This window comes from Hyaena hyaena, unplaced genomic scaffold (genome assembly GCF_003009895.1).
Source record: "Hyaena hyaena isolate Hyena2069 unplaced genomic scaffold, ASM300989v1 scaffold_197, whole genome shotgun sequence".
In the NCBI taxonomy this organism is placed as follows: domain Eukaryota; kingdom Metazoa; phylum Chordata; class Mammalia; order Carnivora; family Hyaenidae; genus Hyaena; species Hyaena hyaena.
Genome location: NW_024080830.1, coordinates 964,038 through 989,671, shown reverse-complemented (window position 1 = coordinate 989,671; position 25,634 = coordinate 964,038). Strand labels below are relative to the sequence as shown.

At 51.8% G+C, this 25,634-nt stretch overlaps 1 protein-coding gene across 3 annotated transcripts in view; it reads right to left on the bottom strand.

The window, feature by feature from the left end:
- Window positions 1–1,087: 1,087 nt before the first annotated feature.
- WDR37 (WD repeat domain 37) overlaps window positions 1,088–25,634 on the bottom strand; it is a 59,729-nt gene continuing 35,182 nt past the window's right edge. For 2 of the 3 annotated variants that reach the window (XM_039241644.1, XM_039241643.1), the window contains exons 10-14: window positions 23,496–23,736; window positions 22,078–22,219; window positions 7,602–7,736; window positions 7,058–7,172; window positions 1,088–3,771 (exon numbers count right to left, since the gene is read on the bottom strand). In XM_039241644.1, the coding sequence (XP_039097575.1) occupies window positions 3,640–3,771; window positions 7,058–7,172; window positions 7,602–7,736; window positions 22,078–22,219; window positions 23,496–23,736 (765 nt within the window). In that variant the 3' untranslated portion in view covers window positions 1,088–3,639. The remainder of the gene's footprint in view (window positions 3,772–7,057; window positions 7,173–7,601; window positions 7,737–22,077; window positions 22,220–23,495; window positions 23,737–25,634) is intronic. The other variant, XM_039241645.1, reaches the window with a different exon arrangement.

The window sequence follows — 25,634 nt, the reverse complement described above, 5'->3', positions numbered from 1 at the left end:
TTATTAAGGGAAACCATAAAATCTATACAAAGTGAGACACATCTTAGTGGCATTTTGATGAAATTATAACAAGAGAAGCTTTGCCTTTATGAATTTTTTAAGTATTTATTTAAGTAATCTCTCCACCCAATGTGAGGCTCGAACTCATAACCCTGAGATCAAGAGTCGCCCACTCGTCCCGCTGAGCCCGCCAGACGCCCTGTCTTCCCAATCCTTTATACTACTTACTACCTGAACTTCTAAATGTAACTGAAGATGTAACTGTGAAACACGGACATTGCTCACATGCCTCTACAGGGTAATAAGGGAGGAAAGGGAAGGCGTCCGTGAACTTCTGCCCTGTGGCAGCCAACTGACGGCAGTGAGCCCGACCAGCGTGAGGAGGGGGCAGGGCGAACCCGGGCCAGGACCGAACGTCTCCCGGGGTCCCTGCAGCCACCACACCGCCTCGCTCACGGGGTGACAGCGGATGAACGAGCAGCCGGGCCAGGCGCGTACTGTCCCCACAGAACGGGCAGGACCTGCTTTCTGCAAATGCAATTTTTTAAAAACTTTCAAACAAGCTTAACTGTAGTAAGAACAGGACGCACACGTTTCGTGAAACCTCTAGGAATCAGATTGTTAACTCCCTCCAGAGACTGCCGGTGAGGCTGGAACGGAGACACCAGCAGGCTGACAAGTCCCTTAACGTGAGCCCAACACACAGAAAGGAAATAGAACACTGCACACCTCTGAAGTCTAAAGTTAAAATCTTTCAAGTGGGCAATACTATAATTTTCGCCAAAGCAAAACATTAAAAAAATAAGTAAAGAACATGGGGCACCTGCGTGGCTCAGTCGGTTAAGCGTTGACTTCGTCTCAGGTCAAGATCTCCCTGTCCAGGGTTCGAGCCTCCTATCAGCCTCTGCACTGACAGCTCAGAGCCTGGAGCCTGCTTCAGATTCTACGTCCCCGTCTCTCTCTGCCCCTTGCCACACACGCTCTGTCTCTCCCTCCCAAAAATAAATAAAGCATCCCTTTAAAAATTTTTAAATAAGTAAAAGAATAAAAAAAGGCTCTTAATAACATAAAACTTTTACAACAATGATTACAGAACGTGGATTTTTAATGAATTTCATATGGCAATGAAGACATTCAACACTTAAAAACAAGTACACCAATACAACAAAAACACTTGCTCTACACAACACTTATAAATGCATACTTTTCCCCCAAAGAAACTTGGTTTTTCACAGATTTAAGCAACAAGTGATTTACATAGAATTCTTCAAATTCCAAAATATGTACACAATTTCTGTCTTTACAGAAGTCAATGTGCAGTGGTTGAGAAGAGTACTGTTTTGTCCAACAACATAGTTCTTATGAAATTTTCTGTCAATATACATTTTCCAGTGACCACACATTCTCCTTCCATTACTGAATGAAATTCTGAACATGTGAGCACACAGAACAAAACCACTCACTTCCAAACACTATCTCAGATGAGATCACGTGTGGCTGATCATGACTTAATTTCAGCCACACAAGTACACACATGCACACGGACACGCACGCACGATCCCAAATCTCCGTGACTCCCGAGAACACCACTACTAAGGCCACAGCAGCAGCTGAACGGAAGCACATCCGTGGACGATGAGGTCATGACAGCAGGGTGTCCTGCTGCTGAGAACTGTCCCAAAGCAGGAGGCCTTGTGCCCCGTGGAGATGCAGGAGGAGCAAGTAGGTCGGCGCTCCCGTCGGCGTGGCGGTGAGCAGCTGCCGGCCACGGAGGCCACTAGTCGGCAGAGAACCAAACAGCCATCAGAAACATTCATTTAAAAGCTTCCACTTTTTTTAATCCGGCAAAGATCTGGTTTGTAAGCTGGATTCAGCTGTGTTTGTATACGTTTTTCGGTGTCCCTAACAATGATTCTAAGACACCCAGACATTCACATGGAAACCAAAAGTGTGGACACACAGCCTGGCGGCCCCAGATCACCGCGGCTCCACCGCTGGGGGTGTGGTGCCCTCAGGCGGCAGGGGCTGGGCACCCTGGGCAGATGCCAGGCCTCAGAGATGACCGTGTCCTGAAGCCTTTGCTGTGTGCCCTCCAGGCACCGACCTCAGCCGAGACCATAACCGTACAGGACGGGTCTCTCCTGGCCCTTCTTCCCTTCCAGACTGCGTCAATCATCTCAGAATCGTTCCAGAGAACTCAGGGCTGGAATTCCTCATGAGCTACCGCACGCAGGACCTGAGCCAAAGGAGCCTCAAGTGAGGCACATTCACTCAGGACCCGGGGCGGCCCGCATGCTCTGCCGACCCCACCAGCTGTCCCCACCGGCAGCGGGGCACCCGTGACCGTCTCTGCTGTCACCCTCATATGCCTCTCCAAGTGCACACATTCAAAGAATGAAAAACAGGAGGGCAGTACGCACAGATGGCTCTTTATCAAAACTGTGACCAAGCAAGAAACATGAACTCACAGACAGCAGACAACAGGGAGTCCTACGAAGGCCAGAGCTACGGGCCGCCCAGGTGGGGGCCAGGGGGAGCATGTGGGGGCCGGCGGCCAGCCGGCAACGCGTCACTTCTGCCACCCCTGCCGACGAGCGGGAGAGCCTGGGTGTCAGGACGCAGCCGCCACAGCCGTCTGTCCTGCCCTCTGAACCCAGCGTCCCAGCCACACACAGCAGCGAGCCGCCCGCGGTCTCCAGACGCGCCGTTCTGAGGTAGTACTCATTTATTTGCATTGTTGGCTCCCAAACCCCACCGAGGAAGTGAACCCACTGAGAAATACGCAAACCCAAGAGTAGAAAATAAATAAGTTCATGTGTTCAGGTAGCAGGCAGGGCCTTCTTCAAAAGGTCAAGTCACATTCAATGGATGAGTCATCTGTAACTTCTAAAAACTGTTTATAACCACGGCTATAAACTAAAGTGCTTTAAATTTTGCTTACTATCTGAAATCAGTGATTAAAATCACACTTTTGAATTTGCTAATATGAGACCTCAGGAGATTGAAACGATTTTCTATAAAAAGAGCAGAAACTTTTTCTTTTCAAAAAAATTCTCCAAACATAAAGTCCGCATTCTACTTGTTAACGCTAACATCCGGGTTCAGTTTCACGTTAACTCTGAGAGAACAGAGATGCAGCCGAATTACGGCACAGTGCACGCTCACACCCCACATGGAAGTACACGGGAAGCCTCCCAGCGGCCCCCCACCCAGTGCGCTCACCAACACGAGCGCAGCTCCGTGACCTTCCCAGCACGAGGCAGACGCGTGTCAGTATTCCAGAAATGCCACACTCTACTTGCGCCTCACAGTAAGTACGCGGGGTTCACATTTAACTCACACAAACGTAACGCCATGCCGTCAGCGGTCAGACGCAGCAACTCACGACACACGCCGGGCCATGGGAAAGGGGCTTTGTCCACACGGGGCAGAGGGCGCCCACATACACACAAGACGGAAATAAGACATATGACCATACGTTTGGCTGTACATTTCATGCAAGCTGGGTACAATGAGAAAAGAACATACAAATCACCCTTTGCAGGGCCCGACTCGCAGAAAAAGGGCTTGGCTGACAGGAGAAGAGCGGCACCAGTCCACAGGTCCACGGCGGCCGCGCCACTGGGGAGCGCAGCGACCTCACTTCTCCTGTAACAATGCGGGGATGTTGATGCTCCAGCCAATGGCTTGCCTGTCAAACCCGCAGGTGAACAGATTGCACAGGGGGTGGTCCTCACTCCACGCCGAGCAGCACACCATTCTTCTGTGGCCCTAGTGTCACACAAACCAGAATTAGTGCATTCTTCCCTGAGGCACACGCGTGGGACACCTTGGCCACAGTGACAACGACATGACTCAGTGAGACCGGGTTGGGAAAACCGAAACATTAACAGGCAGCATTCGTCACCGTGAGCCACAGACGGTGCACAAGGCCACAAGCTTCCAGGCACGCGCTGCGGAGAGGCCGGGCCATGGCGTCGGCACACGCGAGCAAGAGCATTTTGTGATTCTTCAACAAAATGAGTAAGATTACAGTCAGGGGAAAATATATGATCAACCTGAAGTTTTTTAATGAGACTAGATAATATTTGGGAATAAAACAAATGAAATTCATTCAAAGACCTCAAAGACCGTTTTAACAAACAGATGGCTCAGGTAATAAAGGGGCCAGAAAAATATATTTGATACCAAATAAAACAAGGATAGAACAAATGACCTGTGAATTCCTGCCACCTTCAGGAAGTCCAGCTAAATATCAGAACATCAGCACGCTGGAAGAATAACTGCCCAGTGTTAGCGAAGCTGCTACAGTGTGGTGTGCCTGGCACCTATGTGCAGAGACACAGCATCACCTCAGCACATGTGACGACGTTTCCACATTAACGTGACCACGGTCTAGCACAGTGTCGGAACCACACCGCCGCACCACAAAGTACAAGAAATAGGATGAAGGAAAGCTGACAGAAATTCCAACAAGTAAAAGAAACACTGAAAAGAACGGCACAGGGGCGCCCGGGTGGCTCAGTTGGTTGAGTGTCAGACTCTTGGCTTTGGCCCAGGTCATGAGCCCACGGTTGTGAGATTGAGCCCCACTTCAGGCGCTGCGCGGACAGTGTGGAGCCTGCCTGGGAGTCTCTGTCTCCCTCTCTCCCTCTCTCTCCCCCTCTGCCCCTCCCCAGCTTGTTCTCTCTCTTAAAAACAAAACAAAACAAGCAAAACAAGAATGGCACAGAAGCTCCCTGGTAAAGCCCCACGTGCAGAAAGTGCTATCTAGAGAAAACAGAGAACACAACAGTCCACAAAATAAAGTATTGTCAACAGAAACTCCCACAACAAAGAATTTCAAGAGCAATCTTCTAAGGCTTCTTTGTTAAGAATCTCAGGAAAAAGAGTGAATACATCCATTAACGGCAGTAAGATCGGGACTCCACCCAGGAACCAGTGGAAGATGATCGTCAGCTCAAGGCACTCCCAACAGAAACCCTCGGGTCAGGTGCCGAGGAGGGGGTGCGGCAGGGCCAGCCGGCACAAACGCACACTGGCAAACAAGCAGCTCACCCAGGACCCACCTGGAGTCCAGCCTCCCGCGTCCCGTCCTGACTGCACAGATGTGCCTGGGGCCACGCCCTGCCCCCTCTCGGGTCCCACTGTGCACGCCGCATGGAGTGCTGCACACCCGGTGTGCTTTCTGGAACCCGGAGCCCCGTCCCTCGGCCCCTGCAACGCTCTACAGAGCTTGCCTGGCTTGAAACCCACTTTTGGGAAACACCACCTGCACTCTCCCCAGAGTAAAACAAGTTTGTACCGTCAGCCATCTTCACTCTAGCTACCAAGTTCAAACAGCATTGCTGTTCTGTCTTCTTAAAGTCTGTCAGTTGAAGGGAGCTGAGGCGACATAAAGCAGGGACTGTGGCGGTGGTCTGGGATGCTGAGCCCGGCATCTTCTATTTGGAGAAGTGGCACAAGTTCATTCATCCATTAAAAATAACTCACTTCAACACAACACTTCAGGAGAATCATTCCAAGCACCACAAACTAGTCTCAACAAGGCTGCACGTTTACAGATAACTAAACACAAACTGCCTCCGTGGGATGAGCACCACAGGAACCTCTTACAACTCCGTATTTTCTCGAGGAAAATGTTCTCCACGTCACAAAGTCATGCACGCCCAACCTCGTGTCCCAGGGAGGCCCGCACACGCCACATAGCCACAGGGACCACACACGGCACGCCAGCGCCGATCCCGTCATGGACGCATGGCAGGGACTCTCCACAGGTGCCAAGCTCGAAAATTTCCCTTTGGGGGGCAGGGGGTGAAGCTCTGACTAGGCAGTCTAATTTCACGAGTACTCAAAGAACTCAGGTTCAAAACGGACTTCAGACAGTGCGTGTACAAGCGGCGCAAGGGGAAAGCCGATGAAACAATCCTGCGCTGAGGGCAGAGGCCTGTCATGGAGAGTCAGCGCCACCAGCGGTGTGGCCACGCTGACAGCAGACACCCTTCGCTGTTGGCCTCTGAAGCCACCTTCAGTCCACAGCCGCTAACGGCAGGGCTGGCCTGCGGGTCACACACCACAGCGCGAGGCGCTGCAGACGACAACGCAGGCACCTCTGCAGGGGTCGGCAGAGCCACGGCCGTGGGGCAGCAAGGGACACAGACATGCTGACTGCAGCGCCCGGGGCCACGCAAACTGCTTGCCCACAAGTGTGTCACACTGACACACAGAGAAGGCCACAGGAAGCGAATGTGGGGGTGGGCAGGGGGCAAGGCTTAGTTAAGCACTGGGCCTGCAGAAGTGCAGCCTCAGCAACGGGGGTTGGGGGTAGTAGGGGAGGGTGAGGGGGTGAGGGGGTAAGGGGGGGTATGGAGGGGCTATTCATCACAGCGACACCCACTGCCCCACAGGAGCCATCAGGAACCATCTAAGCATGGGCTCCCAGGTGGCACGGAGGGAACACGCATCAGCAGGTCTGAGTTGCAGCCACAGCCTCGAGCACCACGCTCCCCCCGCCCCCCGCCGTCGGGGCTGACCCGCAGCAAAGCTGCATCTTGATGGGCTTTTTCTGTTCTGCATCTGCCAGGAAAAGGGCTCCTCTGGTCCGGGCAGGGGCGGGTCCTCTTCTGAAAGAGGCCCCGCAGTCCACTCCCCTGCGTCTACGTGAGGGCACATTTTCACTTGCCGAGAGGTGAGGCTGTGCCGTCCCAGACGGGGACCACCAGCACCCGCGCCCTCTGCTCCCCTCGCGTGAGGCTGGGGGCTGAGCGCCATCTCATCTGAGTTTAAAAACAGCTGACGCACTCAGTGCAGGTCCTGGGGGAATCCTTTCAACTTTACATTTTATGAGACCAAGTATTTCCAGTGAAATCTAGCATCCAAAGATGTAGGAAAACGAGAATATAACATCTCTATTATTTTTATACATTGATTAGTTCTAAATAGGACTTATTGCAAGCATATCTGGATAAGTTAAACATATCGTTAAAACTAGCTTCTCTCTCTGTAGAAAAGGTCACAGAACGCGGGGCTCGTGGCCGCGGGGTGGGAGCGCACTGACCTGCCGGCTGCTGCGCGGGAGCCGCGCCAGCCGCACGCCCGACATGTCGAACAGCCTCACTTGCCGGTTGTCGTGTGGGAGGGCGATTATCTTCTGGCCGACGCACACGTTGATCCTGTGGAGGAGACGCAGAGGTGGGTTACGGATGAAGTAGCACAGGCCTCCGAGTTCGCAGACCATCAAGCAGTGGGAGGCCACGCCACTCACATCTCGAGGCAAACTGCGGCCAACAGCAGGTGTTACCCGCACACAGAGACCGAGCCACGGGCTTGTAGCGCACGCTCGCTGCAGCACTCGGCCACAGGTGGCACGTTCTCCTTCAAAGCTCACCGCCCTGGCCTGATTTTGTACTTATGTTTCAGCACACAGAGGCTACTAAATGTGCATGAGGATCAATAAAAAATAATGTCCTCCCCGACCCCCCAGCAAAAAATACTTCCCTGAAGCCTAGAGCACGTTCCCAAAGCTCTGAATCACCCCATGCACCCGCACCAGACACTGGTGACAGTCCACCCTCTCAGAACGTAACAAGCAGCCCCTTCACCTGTTGATGGCAGAGTCTGTGCGAATAGTCGCAATGGGGGATCTCATGTTCCTTAAGTCCCAGACCTTCACGGTGCGGTCATCGCTGCCTGAAACGACGTTATCTCCCACGGTGAACACAGCCGAGGTCACGGTGCTACAAGTAAAAGGCACAAGTTCAGAAGGTCATCAGGAAGTCCCAGGATAGAGACCCAAGTTCTCTCCACCCACATAACAAGCACACAGCCCCACTGCCAGAGACCGGCGAGGCAGGTGGAGAGGGTCCTGGAGACGTGGAGGGGGGCAGCCGTCTCCTACTCCACTAACTCCCACTTAAATCTCCCTATGAGCGTAAACACAGTAAGCATTAGAAAATTATAGTCCATTCTACTCAGCTCTACCTTCTCAGGCAATGGAGCAAAGAGAAGCTACTGGAAGACATCGATTAGACAGAACCTGCCAAAATGTCTATATACCTGTGCCTGATGGCAGAAAATTAAAAAAGAAAAATCCATCCTAACTTTCAGTTTAATTAGAACATTGGAGAAAAACCTATTCCTTTAACTCAACCACCACCACCTCCACCAATTAAAAAATGTACGAATGGATTTAAACAGACCTTTCTCCACAGAAGATTCATAAAAGGCCAAAAAGCCCGTGAAAAGACACTCACATTACTAAGCATCAGGGAAATGCAAATCAAAACCACAGCCTCCCAGCTCGCACCCGTTAGAATGCCTACCATCAACAAAACAGAGCCCAAGTGCTGGTGACGACATGGAGAAAAGGGGCCCCATGTCCCGTTGGTGGGAATGCGAATGGGCGCAGCCGCCACGGAGGGCAGTGCGGAGGCCCCCTGCGACCAGCGATGCCACTATTGGGCGCGCACCCCCAGGAAAGGAGACCAGTGCCCTGAAGAGGTGTCTGCACCCCCGTGCTCACTGTTCACAACAGGCAGGACGTGGATACCACCTCATATCAACACACGAACGTACATATAAACATCTTAGTGGGCCATAAGACAAGATGGGAATCCTGCCATCTGTCATCACAGGGATGAATGTGGACACTGCGCTAAACGAGGCAGTGAGCCACTGAGCGGGGCCCACGTGTGACACGCAGAGGGTAGGAAGGAAGGTAAGCCTGGACTTGAAGCCCAGGGCCATTGAACCCCATGTCAAACACGAAGAACGTAAGGCCTGGTGTGGGGTGGAGGCCACGACGAGCTCGGAGGGATTGTGACACGTGGCCTCCTCTGTGGACTTCAGGTCTCGGAGGGCTGTGGCCAAGTGGAATTTCAGTGAACATTCTGCTACATTAATGAAAAAAGTCTCCACAAAAGACCGTCTCACCTCATGTTAATGAAATGCTGAAACATATTAGGTTTTTAATAAATCACCATCCTGACAGGTACTGCAGGGCATCAAAGGGAAAGGCTGGCGTGCGGGCCACGGCTGCAGAGGCACCCTCGGACTCAGGTCCCCCGGGGAGTCCACTGCGCCACGGCCGCTCACTGGAAAAGCTCAGACTCTGCCAAACTCCAGCCAACTCATTTATCTTGTCGCCGAGAGCAGCCGAGCGTGGGCTTCCAGCTGACAGGCACTACCTTCTCACCGCACACCACTGCCCGATCTGGAACATTCTGCTCCCTCCGTGGGTCTCAATCAACGGAGAGACTGTAATGCCTGCACTCCTCATTAGGACTAACAGCTGTCTTCCCAGTCACACAGAGACACAAAGCTGCTTTGCATAACAATCTGCCAGAATTTCACAGCTAAGAAAAAACTACATGATGTGGAAACGCTGAAGCAGTGCGCTCTCCTGGCCGCACATTAGAAGTGACCGCAGAGCCCCCGCTTCTCACCTTTCAGATGGAGCACCCCACAAAACACGGCGCTCCCTTTGCAGCGGGACAGAGCAGAGGAGCAAGCACTCTGGAAAGAGCACTGAACACGGGAGGCCGCCTTTGAAGGAGGAGGTGCGCGTGGCCAGGCGCCCTGGCCAGGCCCGGGCCTGCTGGAACACCCCTGCGGCCCAGCACCGGCAGGGAGGCCGGGCCGCGCCCACCTGGCCGCGTGCTCCCGGCTGGCGCCTCCCACTTCCCAGACGGCGCTCTAAAACCGGCCCGCGTGCTCCCCGGTGCACACACCACGCACAGGGGCCTGTGGGCCCATGTCTTAAGATCTCAGACACCTAAATGGAAAACAAAACCCTTCTCCAAATGACACACTTCTGAATACTCCTGGACGGCTAACTCTCAGAAGAGCAGGTCCTAAGATGAACGCTGAAAGGAAAAGTCACACTTGTGTCACACTGGGTTGGCTTTCAGGATCTGGAATGCAAATGCTCCCTGGAAAAAAGAAGTTAAAGCCCAGCTCAACACTCCACCCTGGTCCCGCCCCTCCCTGGGCCTCTGTCTTGGGCAAACCCTGCCCACTCGACCAGGCTCTGCTGCCCGCGACGGGCCAGGCCCCGCTTCCAGCGGGCAACACGCCACAGCCAACGAGGGGGGCATGGACACCCCAGCGGGGCCACGGGGGAACGGGCAGCTTCCGGGCAACAGTGCAGCTGTGACGCCCGAACGTGCTGTTACTGGGACTTGTGCCAGCGCTTCGGAGAAGCTCCCGGGCCACCAGGACCTTCCCGCCACAGGGATGGCTCCGAGCGGCGTCATGGGTGTGTCAGAACAGGGCCTTTCGCTAACCTAATTCTGCTCCGTGGCATTTTATTAACTGAATTAATATGAACTTTTCCATAGATTATTCAAAGATAATCTTTCTACACAACTTGATTTAAATGGGTTACAGAGCTTTTTAAGAAGCAGGTTACAGAGAAGTTAAACAGTAAGATTTATGGGGTAACTTCATGCTTGTAAAATCAAGGGTCAAGGCTCTGATTTCCTTTCTCTGAAGTCCTGTCACTATTTCATTCTTATCAAACAATGTAACAGCCAACCATAAATAAGTTTTGAATATTTGTAATTTTATCAATAATTGTGACATGGAGCGCCTGGGTGGCTCAGCTGGTTAAGCGTCTGACTCTTGATTTCTGCTCAGGTCTTGATCTCACAGTTCCTAAGTTCGAGCCGCACTTCAGGCACTGCACTGTCAGCAGGGAGCCTGCATGGGATTCTCTCCCCTTTCTCTCTGCACCCCCCCTGCTCACTCTCTCTCTTAAGATAAACAAACATGAAAATATAAATAAATTAGGTGAAGAATGATCTCCGTCAGGTTTTACTAACCTAACTGTCCATTCCCTTAGTTTCTGAATTCAAAACTTTCTAGTTACAGGCTGATCCACTCACAACAAATGTCCGATGTCAACATTACGTGACTCAACATAAAAAGTGGGATGTGAACATTTATTTAAAAGGCTTCGTTTCTTTTTTAAATCTTCCAAAAGGGCACTGTTTTTACATCAGCCTTGAAATAATATGACACAGAAAAGCCCTGTTCATCAGAATAATCAGGAAAATTAAGGTTAGAAAGGTATTAGGATCTGTAAGATTTTTACTCTCCAAAACCTGCAAAGTTGAAGAAAGCACTCTTTCCTGAATGCCCCCGAGAGCATGGCCCCCGTCCTGGATCTGAGGTGAGCTGTCACAGGCCTGGGAAGACCCCTCTTCTTCACCGGTTACAGAGGGACATTCACCTGGACGTTCCTCAAGCCACAGTGGGGGTGACTCCACGTAAACCCAGGCTGCGGGCACCTGAGGGCCCTCATGGTCTGGGAACCGTGTGCAAACGTGCTTCAGAACTTGGGAGTGTGAGCATGCCCCCCAGAAGTGGCACAGACGCGTGGAAGATGATACACATATGACATGCAGACATGTACACACGTACGTGCCATCAGACGTGACACTGGCTACGTGGAACTTGATGTGTGTGCAGATTCGCATGTGCACATGTGTGCAGAAAATAAGGCAGAACTAAGCTCACACTGACACAGAAGTGGCTGTTCCTTCGGCTCTCTGAGGAACAAGCGTCCTTTATGCAAGCATTTGATTTATGCACTGAGGGAGCCTAAAGGGCAAGACACACTCGGCACCAGGAGGCACCCATGGGCCCCACACTTGAGCCCCCCTTTCACTCTGAAAGGTCAGAATTAGCTATCAGCACAGCCTTCCAACACCTCACATTTCCTTATTCACTCAGGGGAGTGACCCCCTGGTTTTTTAACACGTGTGGAATTCACACATTTTACTTCCCAGGGGGCCCGGTGCTGCTCTCCACCAGACCATCTCAGGTGTCAGCTGTCACAGTAACGGGGGTGGAGGACAGGCACGCATGCAAGGGAAAGCACTTTATCTCTTAAGTCCACTAAGCTTCCACCAATGACACTCCCTGAAGACACCATGGTACCAGACTCTAAAGCGAGTGAGTCTCCAGGACTCCAAGTTTCAGACCCCATCCGTGCATCAGGCAAGGAGCCCAGGAGACAAACTGGGGGGGGTGGGGCGTGCAGGGCTCTCCAGAGCCGAATCTCACGGCCAGCCTGCCCGTACTCATGGGATTCCAGGGACCATCGTCAAAATGACACCCTTGACGGTATCTGATCACCTCCAAGTCCATGCACCCCACACTGGCCCCTGGACAGCCGGCCACGGCCGCACTGACTGCAACCCATCCCCATAGGACCCACGCTGTCCTCAGGCACCTCCACTGGTGCGAGAAGCTGGCTTCGCACACACTGCTCCCGGCCCTCCTGCAGGGATGCTTCACCAGACGGCATGAGGGGACACAGCACTCAGTCCACGGGAGACACCAGGACAGAAAAGCCCTTCCAGTAAAGCCACCCCAAACACTCAGGGTAGAAACACCACGAAGAAGGTCGCTGAATGCATCCAAAGTCCCTCTCAGAACACACATTTAAGACAGTCTTTTTTAGGGGCACCTGGGTGGCTCAGTCAGTTAAGCATCCGACTGCGGCTCAGGTCATGATCTCACAGTTTGTGAGTTTGAGCGCCACATCAGGCTGTGTGCTGACAGCTCAGAGCCTGGAGCCTGTTTCACATTCTGTGTCTCCCTCTCTCTCTGCCCCTCCCACACTCACACTTTGTCTCTCTCTCTAAAAAATAAGTATTTTTTAAAAATTAAAAAAAAAAGTATGCTGAGTGAAATAAGTCAGGCAGAGAAGGACAGATACCATATGTTTGCACGTATAGGAGGATTAGGAGGAACTTAACGGAGGACCGTGGGGGAGATGAAGGGGGAAATAGTGGGGGAGAGGGAGAGAGGCAAACCATGAGAGACTCTTGAATGCTGAGAACCTAACTGAGGACTGATGGGGGGGGGGGGGGGGGGGAGATGGGCATGGAGGAGGGCACTTGTGGGGATGAGCACTGGGTATTATATGGAAACCAACTTGACAATAAAGTATTTATAAAAAAAAAAAATTTAATTTAAATTTTAAAAAAAGACAGTCTTTTTAACAACGTTCTGGTCCTTGAGGGACTCTGGAGAAAACACTACGAGGAGCATCTCACTCTGAGGACAGAAAGGAAACGGAGTGTGACTCTGCTTTGTCAGCAGCACCTGCCCCCCGCAGGTCTATGCCAACTACCAACGCCAAGTACAAGCAATTGCGGATGCCGGGCAGGAGATCCGAGCCCACCGGGCCTGGCATTGCACGGGCAGGGCACACACACCACACCGGCTCTGCCTTTGGGCGGCTGCTCCGTCCCCATTGTGCTCGCCGCACACCTCACTCCGCGGCATACCACATTCCGCACACCTCGCTCCTTGTGGCCTCGGGCCTACAGCGGGGCTGCTTGGCCGTCTCCTTGACAGCCCTTCACTGATGCAAGTTGTTTCCAATTTGGAGTACAGTTTTTAAAAGTAAGAGATTTCATATTTATTTACTACTAAAATTCCCCATCTAAGTAGAGACGATAGGTAACTAATAAAAGTAAGGACTTCGGGTGGCTTAGTCGGTTAAGCGTCCGACTTTCGCTTAGGTCATGATCTCGCGGTTCGTGTGTTCGAGCCCCGCGTCGGGCTCTGTGCTGACTGCCAGCTCAGAGCCTAGAGCCTGTTTCAGTCTGTGACTCCCCCTCTCTCTGACCCTCCCCTGTTCACGCTGTCTCTCTCTCCCCCCTAGAAATAAAATATTAAAAAAAAAAAAAAAAAAAAAGGACTTTGGGGAAATTAGTGCATATAAATCACCGTACTTGACAACTTGGTCGTGAGCTGTCCGGTGGCTTCACTTGAGATGACCTGAGAGAAGGCTGTCAGGCTGTGACCACAGACTAGGCGCGTCGTCACATACTCGTTGGGACAGAACTGAGATACATCTGGACCAGCCCGCATATGTGGGCAGAAGCTGCGAGTGAGGTGTGCGCCGGGCACAGCAGGGACGGAGCAGCTGAACTCACAAACCGTACTCCAAACTGGAGACAACTTGCATCAGTGTGGGGCTGTCAAGGAGAGGGCCGAGCAGCCCCGCTGCGGGCCCGAGGCCACAGGGAGCACGCCCAGACCTCCCGGAGCGAAGCGGTGGCCCCCGCAGAATGGCCACGTTCACAGGAAAACCACCCTCGTCTGCGTGCGCAGGCGCAGAGGAGCCCGCCCAGCAGCCTGAGGTGCGCACGCAGCGCTGACAGCCCTGCAGGTTTCCGGGACGCCATGACAACACGTGCAGAAACACACCAGAACACGGCGCCTGGGATGGAGCTCCGGGAGCTAACACCGCCCAGGAGTCCTCTCTGTCTCCCCACCAACTGCTGCCCGCAATTACAGAACTCTCTAAACCTCAGAATTATTTTCAAACCACCTGATCGAAAAGACGACGGGGCACCTGGACAGCTCAGTCGGCTGGGCAGCAACTCTTGGTTTGGCTCAGGTCGTCATCTTGAGGTTCATGGGCTCCAACCTCGCATCCAGCTCTGCGCTGACAGTGTGAAGCCAGCTTGGGAGTCTCTCTCCTCCCCTCTGCCCCTCCCCCAAGCGCACACATGTGCCAGCAAGCATGTTCTCTCTCAATAAAAATAAGGGGTGCCTGGGCGTCCCAGTCGGTAGAGCATCCAACTTCGGCTTGGGTCAGGATCCCGCAGTTTGTGAGCTCAAGCCCCACAAAGGGCACTTGTTGCCGTCCTCTGTCCCCCTCTTTCTGTCCCTTCCCTGCTTGTGCACACATGCTCTCTTCTCTCTCAAAAATAAACATTAAACGTAAATAATAATAATAATTAAACAGAGGAAGACAGAACCAGACTCTCAGGCACTTGGGCAAGGAGTGTAGAACTCAAAGAGGTGTAGGCTCAAAGGCATAAGCATTCAGTCTGGAGGCTGGCGTGATGCTACAGGCCTTTCTGGAGCCGTCCCCCAGTCCCCAGAAGAAACCGCCCAGTACGACACACTCCCCCACCCTCCTCCTCCTCCTCACGGACAAGGGCTTACCAGTGACCACCAGAAGTAACAGACTTACAAACCAAATGCAGTCTGCCAAAATCTCCGCCTCCAAGGTGGTCTGTCACCAGGCCGGCAGGCATCCACCCCTACCACCGGCCCACCCACAAGCTGAGTCACTGAGCAGGCCCAGAATTCAGCACTTAAAACCAACCACCACTCAGGTAAAGGTGTCACAATGTCAAAAGGCTTCCTTTCTTTTTTTCTTTTTTTTTTAAGTGTATTTAAAAACAGACAATGCGTGTATGCACAGGTGGGGGAGGGACATGGGGCGGAGGGCGTGAATCCAAAGCAGGCTCCACACTGTCAGTGCAGAGCCCGATACAGGGCTGGATCGCCTGAACTGTGAGATCATGACCTGAGCTGAAACCAAGAGCTGGGCACATAAATGACTGAACCACCCAGGCGCCCCAATGCTTTTTCTCTTTAAAAGTATAAAAAAAATTGTTAATAGCCTGACACAAAATTCAAAGTCATTTTCACCTTCATACATAAATGACCTAGAATTTGGTATTTAGTACTATATATCTTCCCTGGGAATTTTGGAATAAAAGCATATGATCATGTCTTAACTTTAAAGCAATCATTATTTAAAAATTGATGAATGTTATCTTATTTCCAGTGAAAACCAAAAAAATAAATGTGGTTGCCAAAAAAATCCCTGATCATTATAATTTTAATCTCATTTTTGTTTTGTTTTGTTAGATGTGGTGTTTTGTTTTCTTTAGAAGAAAACACCAAAGTTCATTCACATTTGGAAGATAAAGTTACCATATAAGGAGAATGAAAGCAAAACAGAAAGGAAAAAACTTTGCATTCACAGAGATTTTATCCATGTTGAGCTAATACCAGAGCTTCTTCAACACCAGAGTTTCTTTACACTTATGAACACTGTCAGCTGGGTACAGACGGGAGTCATTGGCCACCCACAGGGGAAGCTTAATGACCAGTGACTGCCTCAACTGTCAAGCCCTTTTTATAGCAATTGGAACAAAACAAAACATCAGAAAAACAGCGAGGGGGGCTCCACTGGGCCCCCCCAGGGAAGTGGTGGTGATGGGGAGGGGCACCGGGGCCTTCTGCCCCAGCGCCATCCTCATGGGCAGCTCCAGTGCGGCCTGCAAGGGACACCGGGTGGATTCCAGCCGAAGGTAAGTTTCAGTGCCCGGAAAGCTTCCTGCAGATGGGCCTCTGTACGCGCGGTCCCCGTGGGAGGGGTGTGGCCGGGACGGCCTGCGGGCCGCGTCCAGGCGGCAGGAGCCTGGCACCGCGCCCTGGGAGGGCGGGCGGGCGTCCTACCACGGCGCCGCCTGAACCAGCTCACTTACTCCATCACGCTGTCAGGGGAGAAACTCGTCAGCACACAAGCATTTAGCTTATTTCAGATGACAAGCACTGGATTTCAGCTCCGCCTCCTGACAGTGAAGACAGAAATCTGTGAAAACACACTGCCAGCGTTTGAAATTCCTGTGACGTTCCAAAATATTTCAGCTAAATATTTCTATTGTTTCTGAGAGCAGCACACACTACAATTTCTCATTCCTGCTATTAGGAAAATAATCTGTAACATGAAATTGGGGCACCTGGGTGGCTCAGTCAGTCAAGCGTCTGACTTTGGCTCAGGTCATGCTCTCATGGTTCGTGGGTTCAGGCTCCACACCAGACTCTGTGCTGACAGCGCGGAGCCTGCTTAGGATTCAACCCCCACCCCCTCTCTCTTTCTCCCTCTATCTCTGCCCCTCCCCAGCTCATGCTTTATCTCTCTCAAAATAAATAAATAAAACTTAAAACAAATTATAAAACTATGCCAATAATCTTAAAACCTATACAGCTACATCCTGCCTTAAGAACACACAACATACAGAAATTCAAAATAACTGAAGAGCTAAGTAATTAGTCACATTACAAGAGGTGTCAGATCCCAGCATACTTTACTAAAGAATGTGTGATGAGTTTCTGTAAATGAAATAAGCCCTGAGACACGAAGTTCTGCAGAGCATGTTCCACCTACACTCTTTAGGTGACACTGACATGGAAGGAGCAGCGTGTCTGAGCTGTGCTTTTAATGTTCAGAAAAGAAACAAACAGGTTAGGGGCGCCTGGGTAGCTCAGCTGGCTGGGCATCCACCTCGTGATTTTGGCTCGGGTCATGGTCCCAGGGTCGGGAGACCGAGCCCCATGTCAGCGTGGAGCCTTTTTGGGATTCTGTCTCGCCCCTGCCCCTGCCCCACTCATGTTCTACCTCTCTCTCAAAATAAACATTAAAAAAAATTCAAAAAGATAAAAAGAAACAGGTTACAAGGACTCAAGAAAATCACCCTGGAAAACCAAGAGTTAGCTCCCAGACTAGGAGACAGCACTGTAGGCACGGAAACGACTTATTTCCTACAGGGGCAGTCACTGCTGGAGGCCGGAAACGTGGCCGTGGGCCAGCACAGCTGCGGCGGCCCCTGACGGACCTGACGGGGGAGTCAGGAGGCCCAAGTTGTGTGAGCAGCCACGCTCCGACGGTCACAGGGGAGCAAGGAAATGGAACACGGTCCGAAAGCCGCCAGTCCTCTGCTCTCAGTCGGGAACTAGGCTGTCGCGTCTGGTTTCGTAAAAGCACACCCTTCGTGAGTGCGCACGTGCATCACTGGTACAGGTACCGTATTCTATAGGGTTTCTTTGTCCTGTGGACTCAAGCCTAGGGAACCCATGCCAGAGGCAAACGAAAAACAAAAAAAACAAGAGTCACTCGCTAAACAGGGTTTTCATCTAAAAACCCTGTGAACAGTCCCACCTCCTGCTTTTCCGAGCTGCAGCGACGCGAGTGGCTCACTGCTAACGCATCATGCAGGCTGCAGCCCCCCCTGCTGACCAGGCAGTGCAGGCTCCCGCCAGGCAGAGGCCTCCGGCTGCAGGCGCGGGCATGACCGAAGAACAGAGGGACTGGGCCCACAGGCACAGCACACAAGCCCCTGGCCAGGCTGTGCTGATGCCCAAAGGCCCATAAAAAGGTAAAACTTCCCCTTCTCCGACACCACTGGAAATCAGTGCCAAAGGGAGAACTTTCTTATTTTTGTATCTATACGTCAACAAACGTGCTAGCTCATCCTCACTCAGCTAAGAGAAAATGCACACGGCCTGAGTGGTGCTTGTCCACTCACTCTATTTTCACTCCCAAGTCCACGTGTCCTCAGCTACATACAGTAAATCAAAGCATCAACTTCTGTCTTGGAGCCTCCAGATGCAAGAGGCCTCAGAGACAGACACAGCTCCACGCCTGCCCTACACCACTACTGACCCCATGAGAAAAATAAGCCAAAGAAACCCTGTCACAGGGCCACACTAGAAATAAGAAGCCCTAGGGGACCTGGGGGCTCAGCTGGTTGAGCGTCCAACTTCGGCTCAGGTCACAGTCTCACGGTTCGTTTCGCGGGTTTGGGCCTGGTGTCAGGCTCTGTGGTGACAGCTCGGAGCCTGGAGCCTGCTTTGGATTCTGTGTCTCCCGCTCTCTCTGCCCCTCCCCTGCTCGTGCTCTTTTTCTCAAAAATAAGTAAAACATTAAAAAAAAAATGAAAGCCAACCTTTAGGGAAAAAAAAGAGGGCACCTAGGTGGCTCAACTGGTTGAGCATCTGACTTCGGCTCAGGTCATGATCTCGTGGTCTGTAAGTTCGAGCCACACGTCGGGCTCTGTGCTGACAGCTTGGAGCCTGGAGCCTGGTGCAGATTCTGTGTCTCCCTCTCTCTCTGCCCCTCCTCCACTTGTACTCTGTGTGTGTGTGTGTGTCTCTCTCTCTCTCAAAAATAAACATTAAAAAAAAAACTTACAAAAAAGAAATAAGAACCCCTTCATAACCAATCACGTTTCTCATAGCGTATCTCTCCAGAAACAACCATCATATATCCACCAGGTAACAAAAATACCCCCAAATCATACAGACATGTGAACCATGACCCCAGCATTTCCTATGCTGCACAGTCAGAGGGTGGCAGACAAGGCAGACCTAATATTAAAACAGTCTTAAACACGCACTTCCAACAGCATCCAGTAACACAAATAAATACTTGGCTCTTTTTGCAGAAAATAAAAATAAAACCTTTCAGACAATCAAAAAAGGCAAATGAAAACAGAATGTTACTGAAGGCTCTTTACCATGCAGAGAAATGATGGGAATCACACGAGGAGTCGGGCCCACAGGAACCCCCCGTGCTCCCCGTGCTTTGGCTGGCCTGCACACAGCAGGGGGGCCCGCGCCCCTGTAAGGACCGCATGTGCACTGTGCCTGGCACAGCAAGGCCTCCCGTGTCATGGGAGGGAGGTTCCCATTGGTGCCACAGAGGGCTGTGCAGATAGAGTACATGCTGCCCTTCTCAGCCCAGCCCCCAAGGCCCGGACCACATGCCACTCATCCAGTGTGGGATGAGCAGTGCTTAGGGACTGAGGGGCACATCGGAGAAGCTCCAGCCCAGCAGCCGGCTCTGGAACTGAAGCATCAACAACAATTACAAAAACAAAGGAAGCAATCCTGGCATCTACAGCGGCCTCGACTACAGTAACGAACAAAATACCAGCTGAGGAGTGGGGAGGCGACCGGAGTCAGCAAGGTCACCGCCTCCACACACTCGAGGCGATAACAGACTCAGGAGAGGATCACGGAGGATGTCAGACCCAGTGGGTAAAAGGTCGCGGGGGGAAAAAGATGCTCACATCACCCGAGTATCACTTCACTCATGTCAAAGTGGAAAACACATTTTGCCGTGGGGACACCTGGGGACGCCCCTGTGCTCCAGGCCTGCATCCCCGACAGGACACCAGACGGTATGTGTGCTCTGCTGGGGACACAAAGCACACAATGATGGCTATGAGGACTTCTGGCAAAAAAGGCAACCAGGAGAAAAGCAGAGTGTGGGACATTCTACCAGAGAACGGCTTAGATTCTTCACAGAAATCATCCACGCCATAAAGATAACCGCAGGGCCGCCTGGTGGGCTCGGTCGGTTAAGCACCTGACTCTCCACTTCAGCTCATGATCCCAGGGTCGTGGGCTGGAGCCCCAAGTCAGGCTCTGTTGCCGACCGCGCAAAGCCAGCCTGGGGTTCTACCTCTGTCTGCCCCTCCCCCACTCTTGATCTCGCCCTCTCCCTCTCTCTAAAATAAATATATGAGAGGCACCTGGGTGGCTCAATTGGTTAAGCATCTGACTTCAGCTCAGGTCACGATCTCACAGTTCATGAGTTTGAGCCCCGCATGGGGCTTTGTGCTGACAGCTCAGAGCCAGAAGCCTGCTTCAGACTCTGTGTCTCCCTCTCTCTCTGACCCTCCCCTACTCACGCTCTCTCTCTCTCTCAGAAATAAATAAACATTTTAAAAAAATTTTTTTAATAAAAATAAACGTATGAACTTAAAAGAAAAAAAAAATCAGAAATGGTCAGAGGGCTGTCCTAGATTGAAGGAGCACAGAAAATGAGTGCATGGAGCGAATGAGCCCGAATGAAGTCTGAATGAATACATCAGAGGCCACACGGGATAGAGCGGAACCGGGCTGGGTGTCAGATGCCGCCCCAGAACTCTGCTCTCACTCTCTTCGGGGGAACGGCACCTGTAGCCATCAGGGGATGCGCCCGGTGTGGAGGGGAGAGGTCAGGATGGGGCGGCTCCTCGCACAGGGCCCCAGCAGACAGCACTCCCAGGCACGGTGTGCCCAGACGCACAGGGGTCCGCGTGGGCACGCAGACAACGCCCGACGTGGTGAAGCAACTGCCGCCGCTGAGGCCGGGAGCAGAGTACGTGGGGTGTCGCCACACTATTCCCTTCAAATCCACATCCGCCAGAGCCTCCTCGAGACAAACCACTGGGGAGAGGAGACGAGCACGCTCGGGGCAGGGCTGGGCATGCAGGGCCCCAGCTCACCCTGAGCGCCGGTGACCGCACGCGGCTCCTCCGTCCTCTGGGCCCAGAGCGAGCCCTCCCTCAGGGCAGACGGAGGACAGCCGCCCCCCTGCATTGTCCAGGCTGGCCTGACCGAAAGCTGTCCCTCAACGGCCCTAAGCAGAGCCAACGGGCCCTACATCTGACAGCAGAGACACCGCTAGAGCTGCCCCGCACGCAGCCAACGCCGCAGGAGAAGCCGCCGCCAACGGAGAGCTTCGGTCCCAGCGCTGCGGCAACGAGGCTCGATCACCGTCTCTCAGAACAAACAAAGAGCCCGGCACGTGCGGGTCACGCTCGCACTCCCGCCCCAGCACACACCACTTCCTTCCGGCCGCAAGCTTCTCGAAGAGCTCTGTCCCCGTGTCCGTGTGAACACAGCATGAATTCTCGACACTGAATCTCTAACTTCATACCTGACGTTAAACACATACAACAGGCTTGTTTAGGGAGTGCGTCCTATGAAGGAATAAAGAAAATCCGTATTTTCAAGCAGCCAAAGGAGCAAGCATGCATTCATTAACAAGTGTTTACTGAGCACACAGGACCTGTCCGGACACACGAAGCTCAGGACACACACTGCCAGAGAGACACAGGGACGATCTGGTCCAGAGAGGCACATGCAGGGGGGGCGGTGGCAGAGGGAGCAGGTGACAGGACACAGTCAGGAAGTGTGACAGGGAGGTCATCCTGTTCCCGGAGCGGATGGGCACAGCGGGGACACGTGTGGGACGAGTAAGTGGAGAGATGGTCATGTAATTGATTGGGAATGGTCCGACTGGGGAAAAGTTTGTGGAAAGAAGAATTCTGTTAAGACACGGGCGATGCCTGAGCTGCCCACCAGATGGCCAGGCAGAAGGAGGAAGGGCGTGCGTGCGTGTGCCCCCCGGTTCCGGTCTCAGCAGAGGCCGCACGTGCCACCAACCCTAGTGCTTCCTGACTTCCCTGCTGCCCCTTCCCGCCCCGATCCATTTCCCTGCGAGACCTTCAGTGACTTCATCTTCTAAATCCTTGCAAACACCCAAAGAGCTAAATGCTTAGGGAAAGAGTAGCCATTTTGGAAGACAGTGGAGCTAGAAATTAATAATGGAAATTAAGATAAGAATTAAGTTTTAATATCCACCTGCAAAATTTTTTTCACAAACAGTTAAAGAGAGATCTCTAAATGACTGTGACTCACTCCGTATGGCCCTGGAAGACATTCACGGAGTGGATGGAAGGGTCCCTGAAATCCCAAAGACGGAAAGTCGTGTCCCGGGAGGAGGTCACCACAAGCCGCTGGGTGGGGTGTGTGCAACAGTGCGTTAGCTCCTGGTCATGCCCTACAACCAAAGACGACAAAAATGCAAGATCATCCACCTGCAGGCAGTTACAGCGATGCTTTCTTAAGACAAGAATCAAAACCTCTTTATGGTCTCTACTGCTCACGGTCTCTGTACAAGTGACCGCAAGTAGGGAATGATAAGAAGTCACTTAAAAACAGCATGTGGGGTCACGGTGGAACTGGTTTTCCCTCGGGAGCTGGAGTCCTTCCATCCATGCATTTAGAGGGATCAGCAAAATTAGTGCAAGTGTGACCCACCTCCTGATCCTAACAGGCAGAAGGTCTGGCAAATCTCTTTAGTAGCCTAAGTATGTGAACAAACTAATTCTTAATCTTCACTTCCGGAGTAACTTCTAATACTAGAATACGTGGAGCCCTTAGAAAAATACAATCTTTAACACTCAATAAGGAAATTCACTTACTGACAAATTTGCAAAAACGCCTGTAGTGGGCATAACTCTAAGATGGCCCGGTGACCCCCTTCCCTGGCATACACCCCCTGGAGGGTACCTGCCCTTGACTTGGTGCAGAACCTGTAAATTTGACGAGATATCACTCTGGTAAGCTCGGTACATTAGAAGGCAAAACAGATTCTGCAGATGTAACTAAGACCTCCAAAGCAGTGGCTTCGAGTTAATCAAAAGAAACCCTGTCCTGGGTGGGCGTGCCGTAATCGGGCGGGCCCTGGAAGAGATGCCCTCCTGGAAGCAGGAGAGACAGCACACGGCTGTGTAGGGAGACAGCTCCGGAGGCCACACTCGGGATGCTGGGAGTGGTGGGTCCCCAGCTGGCAGGCAGCAAGAATGTAAGGACCTCAGCCACAGGCCACAACAAAATGAATCCTTCCACCAGCGCTTAACCCCCAGATGAGAGCACAGCCCCACACCACACCTTCACTTCACCCATGAGACCCTGAGCACGGGACCAGCGAGCGTGTGCCCAGAACTCCAGACCCAGGGAAACCATGAGCTTATAAATCCATGTTATTTTAAGACGCTAAGTTTCTGGAAATTTGATACAAAGCAACAGGAAGATGGCAGACCAAGCATTTTCAAATATCTAGATATTACAAGCTACAATTAAATCCCTTAGAGATAAGATACACTGAGCTTACAATCAGTTCCTAATCTAGAAAGGATCCTTAAAAATCACAATCTGAGTACCACAAGAACTAAAAATAATCGTGGACAAGAAGTAATTTGCAAGCTAAGATATAAACCCATATGCACATCAATCAAAAGTATGCAACTGGAAATCACAAACGTTTCAAGTACCTGTCAGAGAGTGGACGAGTTCTGCCGTCTCCACGTCAAACAGATTGGCCGTTCTGTCCCAGGAGGCCGTCACTGCCTGCTTCCCCCCAACCAGCCAGTCAGCGGCTATGACCACTCCCTGGTGGCTCTTAAGAGACGTCAGTGGCAGCCGGATGGTAGGACAGTCACTGGACACGTCCGCGTCCACATCAGGCTCATCTTTATCGGAGCACTCCACCTCATCTTCGCCACATATCTGCTGCTGATGGTGAGAGCAGAGGAGAAATTCCCTGGGAATCTTGAGTCTTTTCTGACACGGCTACACAATCGACTGTTGTCACTGGTCTTTCTAGGACTCGGTCGTCATTATGACCAACACCAGCACAGTGTCTGGCAAGTATCTGGAGCTCGATGACTGCTAATCAACTTCACGATTATCTACTTGGCTAAAACCCACAACCAAGTATAAGAAGAGAACGAAATTAAGGCCACTATGACATCAATGAACTATAGTCCACTTCCAGTCAGCAAAAAAATAGGCAAATAAAATGATTTTCACTTTAAATTTTTACCACTATTAGTAGCAATGTAATAAAATACATTTGAAAGTCAATAATTTATCACAATAAAGAGAGAAACACTTTAATTCTCAGGAGGCCACTTAGAATTCTATTGCTATAGGAATAAGAGTTCACTTTATTTTCCTGTAAGGTCTTTTGTCAAAAACTAAAATGAAAACATAAATGGCTTCAGCCCTTTAAGAAACTATATTGATCTTTCCTTCAACAAATACCAGATGCTTACACCCCGGCAGACCACACGCCAGCCCCGCAGCAGAGAAAAATGACTTCTGTCTGACAGGACATGTGGGACAACAGGACTGGAGCCAGAGAGGCCGGAAACGTCATTTCACGGCGCTTCCTGCCAGCGCGGGAGACGGAGCACACACGGGCACGCGCGCACGCACTCGTATGGCAACGTACAGTATACGTATACACACACTAGCGTGGAAATACATGCCACGTAAACACACACGCTACAGTGAGAACGTCACAAATAGTATAAGGAAATGTGTCACATGTACACACACAGTATAGAGATATACATCACACACACGCACAGTGTACGAATATGGGTCACACATACGCACAGCAGAGAGATATGGGTCACACGTACACACCATGTAGAGATATAGGTCACCTGTACACACAGTGTGGGATATAGGTCACATTTACATGCGCGTAGTATAAGGATATCTCTCACACACACACACACACACACACACACACACACACACACACACACACACACATCCAGGCATTAATAAGCACTAGGAAGAAACAAAGAAGAAGAGATGAACAGTCATGAGGCCTACTTTAGACAGAATCATCAAGGAAAGGCCCTCTGCTAAAGTGACACTGGAGTTACAGCATGAAGAAAGCAAGGGAACAGGCACAAACAGTTAGGGAACAGCACTGCCAGCTGGACAGCAGGTGCAAAAGCCCCAAGAAGCTACACTAAGAGCCACTCTGTAGGGGCAAAGGTGGGAGAGGCGGACTCAGAGAAGGCGAGAGAGACACAGATGCTGACGGAGGGTCAGAGTCCCGCATGCGGTAAGGAGGAGCCCCAGCACTGACGGCCACGCAGTGTGGAGCTAGGGGTGGATTCCGGAAGCGTAACCTGCTCCGAGTGAAAGACCCCGACCGGTAACCACACCCAGGCAGAAGGAGCAACACGGTCCCGTAAATCCCGCGTGGGGAGGCCGCGATTCAGGGCGCCGGGTGCGGCCGCGGCTCCACAGATGTCGGTGGGTGTTACAGAAGGCGTGTCCCGGGGAGACAGAGAAGTGCCTCCCAGAATTACAGCAGAACCAGAAGCAAGGAGATGCCAGAGCGGTGGGAATGGAAGATGGAAGGCAAATGGGGAAAGAAGAAACATGTCAAAAATAATCCCAAGCTTCCCAGAGAGTTCTGCTCCCTGTTACCCAGACCCGGCGCCCCTGCAGTGCTAGTCCCCGTGAAGGAAATGACAGGTAAGCGTGAACGCAGGACTTCTCCAAGTGGGTCCAGGGGACCCCCATTTCAGAGAGCTCTAGCTATCAGGATCCATGATGGAAACATCAGCAGGAACCTTTACAGAAATCATTTTCCCAAACTAGAC